Raw genomic sequence first — 9,025 nt, forward strand, 5'->3', positions numbered from 1 at the left:
AGAAAGTGAATCTAGTTGGTACTTTGGGGGGTCAAAAGTAAAAAATTCTTAATACTTTTCTAAATAATTGAGAAAAACAAACTAAAAACTAAGGGAAAAACGGGAAATTTTACGCACACTCATTTTTCGACCAAATCGATTTTGGTTTTTGATGTAACTTTAAAACAAATGACCATAGATACATGAAATTTTCACCTAATGTTTATATAAGTATGTTCTATCCACCATGCAATTTTCAAAAAAATTCGACTTAAGTTGAATTATTCATAGGCATTTCAAATTTTCGATCATTATTAGTTTTTTTTAAATTAATATCGATAAAAATGTATTTGTTAGGCAGAAAAGCTTGAAAATTTAATACAAGGCTCTTAACATATTGTTACAATAGCAGTTGAAAAATAAAAGAAATTCATAGTCACAATTTTTTTTTATAAGCATTCAAAGTTTGAATTTTGACAAAATACGTAAAAATCACGAAAATTCACAAATTATTTTAAGCTAGAAATTCATAAAAAATGTTCTTTTTAAATCTAAGATTTAAAAATTTAATACAAGAATCCTTACAAGTTTTTCAATCTTTATCACAAATAAAAATTCCACCGGAAATTCAAATTAAATTTTTATGAGCATTTGAAATTTAAATTTTTACAACATTGGATTTTCACTTTTAGCGATTTCCTTATTTTGGTGTAACTCTAAAACAAATTACCGCAGATACTTGAAATTTTGACTGAATGTTTATATAGGCGTTTTATATATTTGATAAAATTTTCAAAATATTTAGATTTGTTTTGAGCTGTTTACTGACATTTTAATTTTTAAACTTTTTTAGTTTTTTTTTCTATAAATATCGATAAAAATTTATTTGTTCGGTAGAAAAGCTTGAAAATTTAATACAAGGCTTCTAACACATTGTAACAATAGAAGTTAAAAAATATTAAAAATTCGTAGGCACGATTTTTATTTATAAGCATTTAAAGTTCAAATTTTGACTAAATACGTAAACATTACGGCAATGTTCAAATTATCTTAGATAGAAATTCATAAAAGTTTTCCTTTTTAATTCTAAGATTTGAAAATTTAATACAAGGCTCCTAACATATTTTTACAATAGCAGTTGCAAAATAAAAGGAATACATAGTCACAATTATTTTTAAGCATTCAAAGTTTGAGTTTTGACAACATATTATGTAAAAATCACGAAAATACAGAAATTATTTTAAGCTAGAAATTCATAAAAAATTTTCTTTTTATATCTAAGATTTGAAAATTTAATACAAGGCTCATAATATATTTTTACAATAAAAATTGAAAAATAAAAGAAATGCGTAGTCACAATTTTTTTTTTACAAGCATTCAATAATGTTTGAATTTTGACAACATATGTAAAAATCACGAAAATTCGCAAATTATTTTAAGCTAGAAATTCATAAAAATTTTTCTTTTTAAATCTAAGATTTGAAAATTTTTAATAATCTATAATATATCCTAGACAGATAAACCGCCTTCGCTCAGAATCGTTTTTTGTATACAATGATATAATATCATTGGATTCAAATTTAATTCCATCCATTACAGTAACCCACTTGTAACCTACTGTACAGCAGAGCGACATACACGACTTACCCGTTTTTTATTTAATTTTCATAACTTAAACATAAAACTATTGAAATAAACTAAGTGAATACCTACATTTTTTTAATTGTACAAAAACACAATTAATTATTTTAAAATTTGTTAAAAAAATTCTCTTTAATTGTTTTATCATATTATATAAATGTTGTGAAATTAAAAGTTTAAATATAAAAGATAAGCGACAAATTTAAAAGGTTTTATATTATGTACCATACTGCCCCGTGACGTGTCTCATTGTGTACAAGGCTGGGTCACAGTGAAACACTTTGACATTTAAAAAAAAAATTCTCTGGGTTGAAATTTCGTTAAATTTTAGAATGTATTAATATGTTTTTTAATGCTAAATAATATTTAGAATAAAACCATAACGCCGTTGAAGGATTATCACTTAAAACAAAAACAATATTTAAAAAGTAATTTTTAGTGTCTCACTGTGGCCACCTCTCCCCTATATATAAATCAAAGGAGCAATTTTCTAAAAAAAAATTTTTTTTTGAGGGATAAAATAAACAAAATATATATTTTTTAAATCGTATGTCAACATGCAATATACAACGATTGCATGCATTATCTGTTAAGAACTGTAAGATTAGATAGGTAAATAAGAATATTTTTAAAAAGGAGACAAAATCCCAGTAATAAAAAACAAAATGTTCAACCCCCCCCCCCCATTTGAAAACTCCTGAGTACGCCTCTGGTCTTATATATATATAGTTTACATGCCATTTGTCGTATAGATAGTATAATATATTTATACGTAGGTCATCGTAACATTTTTAGTGTTACGTAACCGCCTAAAATAGGTATAAAATATGGACAATCACATTGCGACCCCTCCCCCATCTATATTAGATACTATTATACCAATTAGCAATAAAAATATCTTATATCATTAACCAAACGAAATATACTATTTCTAATATCTATTTTATAAATAGGTACCATGAATAGTAATTTAAAATTGGCACAAGTAAACATTTTTTTTTTTTTTGTTTATTCCAGGCCTTATATGTCCATCGCTTCTTCGACTACACCTCTTCATGCATCCCAATTTTTATAAAAAATTGTCTCCATCTCTAATTTCCAGGAGCTTGAGATCTTCCCTATAACTCGATCAATCCACCGCTGTCTTGGTCGCTTTTTGTCAGGTTTCCAAATTGTAATCTCTTACACTGTTTTTCCATTAACCATTCAACACAGTGTAACCAAGTGATTATGCTTTTATTTTTGGATTTTTTTTATGGAAAAAAGGAATTAAGCTCAAAAGAATAAATAGCGTTCATAATATGATCTATGTAAATTAAGCGTGGAGAAAAAAGATTGATAAACCATCAATTACGCGTTTATTATTTCATTTATAAGAATTTCGTCGTCAGGTTTTATCGCTAGTTTCCTGCATAAATATTGCCTAGGTATATTGTTTTTATTAAGTTAGGGCTTCAACATCTGAGGTCATAAGCCTGGGTAATTTAGTAGGTTTATTAATGGGGGGAGGATACGGTTGGTTTAAAACAAATGTATATGTGACGAGGATTTTGCACTAAAAACCGGGGTGGTCACGCATCTGGGAACTAGAGATACAGGTTGATGCTGAACACGTTAGTGCAGCGGTTCTCAAAGTATGGGTCCCGACACTTCGATTGGCCACGAAAACTTATAAGGGGGGGGGGGGGAAGAAAATTTTAAAAATCAACATTTTATTGGTAGTTTAGATTAGGACACAAAAAGATTTGTGAAATTTGCGTCTGGGGTTGACCAAAGTAAGTAATCTAGCCTGAAAAGTTTGAGAACCTCGGCGTTAGTGACTGAAGCCAACCACCGCTGCACTCAGATATTATATTTATATCTTTAATGTTTATAATTTCCTACAATTTTGATTCAGATTTTTCGTGATATAATTTGTATGTTAGGTAAATAGGTCGTGATTAAAACCTAGTTTTTCGATAAGGAAAATGGACTTAACAAGCCTGTTTAGGAGGATTAACATTAATTAATACACCTTAAACAATAATGAATAAATTATTCAACGAGAAGAATTCATTCAGTACATCCTTGTTTCTATTATATTATGGTTTAAGCCATAGGAATAAATAAATAAAAATCACAAAAAGCAATAAGCAATGTAATTTACAAGCATTTTAATAAATAACAATTTATATATTTAAGTATTTTGTTAACTATGTAAACACAGCTGGTTATGTAATAAATAGTAATAATATAATTTTAAATGCTCTAACATTTATTTCATACCAGTAAAGTAGGGTAAAAATGTTGCTGAAAAAATAAATACACGTCTCTAACTACTTAAATTACCTGTAAAATTGTTTGTGATTTGTGAATAGTATTCCTCATTACATTACTTTTTATAATTTTCATAGATAATTTAATTGTTAAGAGGTGTATTTTATTTTTCAACATCATTTTTTACCAAATAAAGCTAGGTATAAAATAAATGTTAAAATAATAACATATTGCTATTTATTTTAGGATCAGCTGTTGACATTGTTAATAAAATATATAAATAATTATTATAATCACTGCAAATATATATTATATACAGTGAAACTTCCCCTAACAGATGTATCCCAATGGTTTACTTGAAAACCAACAACGAAATTTTATGATCTGAACCCTCTGAGTAGCTGAAAAAATTTCAGTGCAGAAAGTGAGCAGTATTCAGAGATTTCACTTTATACAAATGCATTTTACCCCTGATAAAAAATTTATATTTGTGTATTACACATAGGATGTTAATATAATAAAGTTGAAAAAACCACTACATTAAGATAATAAAATAATGGCAACCTTAGTAAAAATTAAAGTACCTTTTAATTTTAATATTTATATAAGCTAATTGTAATTTATATACATACATATACCTACATACATATTAAGCACATATAAAATTGAAATTAATCAAACAAAATGTGTATATATTAAACCCGTAAAAGCTTCTTAGTAAGTACACCAAATATGTTAAATTTAATAACTATACTTACTTCCCAAAATCACTGGTTTTTGTTTAAATTAAACCTAAAATAATTATTATTTGTTAATAGAAAACACTGAATAATATACCATTTTCTATTAAAAAAGATTTACAATTTCAGATCATTTTATTATAATTATAATTACTAAAGTTATTGAGAAAATGGAAAACAGTATGATTTTGTACGTCCAACATTTTGAAAACCTCAAACATTAAAACTCAAAATTGGAATGATTCAAACAAATATTACTCTGTCTTTTTTTGATGAACTTGAACAACGCAAAAATATATCTTCTACCATTTTGAAAACTTCATCAGAACTCTTAGAGGCATCAACTTTAGAATGAATTCCTAAAACAATATAATAATTTAAATATTTGTTTTTAATTATGATTAATAAATTACACAAACCTTTTTTCTGATAATAATCTATCAATGGAGATGTTTGTTTGTGATATGATTCAAGACGCTTTTTTAGAGCATCCACATTATCATCAGCGCGACGTATCAAAGACTCGCCAGTTACCTAAAAGTTGCAGATAAACCTTTATATTATGTTAAAAAATTTAATTATCAAAATATTAAATCATAATTTAAATAAAGCTTACATCATCTTTCATATTAACTTTTGGGGGATGGAATTCATCGTGATAAGATCGACCGCTAGCAGGGTGAATCAAACGCCCTGTTATACGGCGTACCAATAAACTGTCACTTATGTTAAACTCAATCACAGAGTCCAACTGTGTTTTCCGTTTTTCTAGAAGACTGTCCAACTGAAAGGACAATTAAATGTTATAGTTAAAATTAAGTTATTGAAAATTATTAGATTTTTTTGTTTTTACTTTTTCAGCTTGAGGAACTGTTCGTGGGAAACCATCTAATAAGAATCCTTGTCTACACTCTGGTCTATCTAAATTTCGATCAATCAAATCTACAACAAGGCTGTCACCAACCAGGTTACCTAAAATTTTAAAAATAATTAAGACCAAATTAATTTTTACCATAGATATTATATAATAATTTTAACTAAACATTTTATGTAAAACTTAATTTAAACAAAATAGGTATTAACAATCTGATCAAAACAAAATGTAGTTGAAATTTTTTTTTTACCACACTACATTATAAAAGATTTGATTCTTTGCTAAGGAATATAATAAGCATTTAGCATAATATGGTGTATTATAAGAAAATTATAAGAACAAATATTTGATATTAAAAAAACAAATACATGGACATCATGAAAATATCTTTGAGGGTAACCAGCGACACTTATTAATTATATTCTCAATTAAATTGTTTTATACAACATAAAAATATATGTATATAAATAGGTAATTTAAGCCTAATAGTAACAAGAGATTTTATTATTAAAAACTAATTTATAGCAATTTTAATTGAAGAAAGTATCATAAAGTGATGTTAACCATGCAAGTCTTTAACTGAATTACAATGCTAATAATTTTTGTCTATAATAAATCATAATTAGTTTCTAGATGCAATTTTATAATTGCTAAATTCATAATATAATAGCATGGGTATAATATGATATACCAACATTATTACAATAATTTTTTATATGGTTCAAACTAACCATGTATTTTATAATTGTTTCAAGGTATCCATAACATTGATAATAATTTTAAAAACTTTAAATACACATTTATTATTATTTAATAACAATGATAATGATAATAATATGTGTTTAATATAATATAGGTTAAGTATAAACATGTTTTTGAAGAAAAATATACTGTAGTTAACTAAGTTATTTTTGTAAAAAGAATAATAAAAAACTATTATACAACAAAAAGTCGGATTTGAAATTTCCAGTAGTATTAACAGTTTGCTTGAGGGAAAAAAACCTTCAAAGATAAAACACAATAATGTACATTGAATTTAAAATCCTATTGAACACTTGCCTATTATATACTGTTTATTAGTCATAAAATCCTAAAAAAACAATTTTAAACACGTTAGAATAACAAGTCGCAAGAGTTTTACATAGAATACTTACTCGCTATTTAATTTTAATACTTGTAAAAATTTTAGATCCTATCTACTGAATATTTTGAAAGAATAACTTTGAGAATGGACTTTGCCATTTTCCTACAGTACACATGACTTTTGGAGGGGAGTCTTACTGTTTTTGACAAAAACTGGTCATCAAGATTTTACTAAACAGAATATTACACATAATATGACCTCCAATTTACATAAAGAAATATCCAACTCATTAAAAATTAATGATTTGATTAATATGATAAACCTACTAAAATACATATACATTTATATTAAGAATTGATACAAAATTAGAAGTGACTGACCACTTTGATTTCATAACAGCTACCTTACCTATACTATTTTGCATAAGTGTGAAAAGTTCTTAAGTGTTAGGGTATAATTAATAGATAATTAATAGCGGCTACAGTCTTTTAAGATCAGCAAACTTAAAAGGTTTGAATTTTATTTTTAAGTTAATTTAATAATATTTAAAATATTACACAACAACGAGATTTAAATCACTTTTTTTTTTAAACTAAGATTACATAAGATTTACCGAAGAGAAGGTATAAAAAACACATCATATAAAGTATTAAATTTTACAACTTTATAGACTTATAGTTATACCTAGTTTTGTTTGATAAATAATTAAAATTAAGCTTTGTTAAATAGGTACATCAAATTGAACTGCATGACTGTCAAAGGGAAAAACTGGATATACTGGAGTATAGAAGGTAGGTACTCAGATTGATTAAATTTACAGTTATGGCCATCATTGGTAATTACCTGATTCTATGACTTGTTTCACCTTCTGACCAAGTTCCGAGCCGGAAGCCACTTCGGAGCGCAACATGTCTCCTGTGGACAGGTGACACGAGTAAAATTTCTGCAACAGTCTTGGCGCCTGCAAACGACAACAGGGTAGATAAGACAAAAAATGAAGAAATGAAAAATAGTGAATAGAAGAAGATGAACGTTCGTTCGTTCCGGTGTTTGAAAAAAAAAAAATTCTAATCTACCTGCGTTCCCTTGCCCGAACCGGGTGGCCCGAGCAGGACTGCATTGATGCCGGGTAATTTGATGTCTTCTTCGGGTAATGGTCTAGTGGCAGTGGCCAGGGGCGGCATGGCGTGTGTTTGGACGACACGTGTCGAAAGCGGACGTGTAGACCTCCAAGTCTGGTCAGCAGACGAATGATCGTTAATAGTGTTAATACGGTCAAGGAAGCGGGCAAAGTAAGAAGTAACTACTAACTAGTAACAGACGGCCTCAAGCACCGCTGCCGCGTGATACTGTGATAGTGGAAAATGATGACGACAACTAACACTACAACACTGACAAGCAACAATCAGCATTGATAATTTTATAATTGATATCAACACACAATGGATGACGACATGGTATAATTATTATGCTAACTACCGTGCGTTCCAAATCGCAACGATGCTGAAACGACTTTCAAAACCGTATCCGAATGAGGTTAAGCCGATCAGCTGTTTTCGGAGATAACAGCGGATTTGATAACAGGTAAATATCCACAAACGTCGCGAATTCGCCATAACAAAGATTTAATTTCCGTTTATTTCCTTTTTTTGAAAGTTTTAAATTTTGAGGTCGTATTTTTCATTTTTTAAAGCGTTTCAGGATTTTTAAAGTTCTTGAGTTCAACATTTAAACTTGAAATTTTATTTTAAGATTTATACATGATTTTTATATAAATTGAACATATTTAAATAATATGTGCAAGTAAATAAACATAATATGATCTAAACCTAAATATAATAAAAAAATTACCTAAGAATGAATGGAATATTAAAAATTTATTATTAAAAAAATCTAAAACGATCAGTTTTGTCTGTAATACTTTTAACTATCCTTTAAAATGTATACCTATTACATATTAGTACCTATATTACATATATCATAATTTAATAAGAATTTACGACGAAAATGCTACAGACATAACTAAGAAACGAAATTTCTACCACATAAAAAGCAGAATTTTGGCTGTGAAATATTGTTTTTATTTTTCAATGTCGGAACCACAAAAAAGTTATTCTAGTTTGAAAAAAAAAACGAAAATTTTGTATTTTGAAACAATATGAACTTTTTTCTTATACCTAATGAGTAATATGGAAAAAAAACACAATATTTTACCGATAATATTTTCAATTTGAAGTCTTAGCTATCACTACAGCCCAGGCTCGTAGCTAGGGGGGCGCGGTGGAAGAGAGGGCGTTGCCCTCTCTAAAAATATTAAAATTACTAGATATTAACATTGTTTTTATATATAATGCCCCCCCCTAAAATTTAGTTTACTCCACCAGGGAATTTGGCCTGGCTACGGCCTGAATAGAGCCTGAATGGTTCTATCGAGCGCAAAACACTTTTTGC

The 9,025-nt window shown here is 27.7% G+C and overlaps 1 protein-coding gene across 5 annotated transcripts; it reads right to left on the minus strand.

The window, feature by feature from the left end:
• Positions 1 to 1,722: 1,722 nt before the first annotated feature.
• Positions 1,723 to 7,910, minus strand: Ak2 (Adenylate kinase 2). Of its 5 annotated transcripts, none has more exons than XR_016190412.1 (8): positions 7,651 to 7,910; positions 7,418 to 7,535; positions 5,470 to 5,588; positions 5,233 to 5,400; positions 5,036 to 5,150; positions 4,771 to 4,975; positions 4,635 to 4,668; positions 1,723 to 4,277 (listed from the first exon to the last, which is right to left on the minus strand). XR_016190412.1 is itself a non-coding variant. In XM_089220417.1 (8 exons), exons 1-7 carry the CDS (start codon positions 7,756 to 7,758, stop codon positions 4,663 to 4,665), a joined length of 735 nt encoding a protein of 244 aa, XP_089076543.1. In that variant the 5' UTR covers positions 7,759 to 7,910; the 3' UTR covers positions 1,723 to 4,277; positions 4,635 to 4,662. The 5 variants fall into 5 exon arrangements, 3 of the variants coding, with proteins under 3 accessions (XP_089076543.1, XP_089076542.1, XP_089076541.1); XM_089220417.1 differs by having other exon boundaries at positions 4,875 to 4,975; XR_016190411.1 differs by lacking the exon at positions 1,723 to 4,277 and having other exon boundaries at positions 4,446 to 4,668.
• Between the last annotated feature and the right edge of the window lie 1,115 nt (positions 7,911 to 9,025).

The sequence above is a fragment of the Diuraphis noxia genome, unplaced genomic scaffold, assembly GCF_037042655.1.
Source record: "Diuraphis noxia isolate RWA-SAM2 unplaced genomic scaffold, SU_Dnox_SAM2 contig0002, whole genome shotgun sequence".
NCBI lineage: Eukaryota > Metazoa > Arthropoda > Insecta > Hemiptera > Aphididae > Diuraphis > Diuraphis noxia.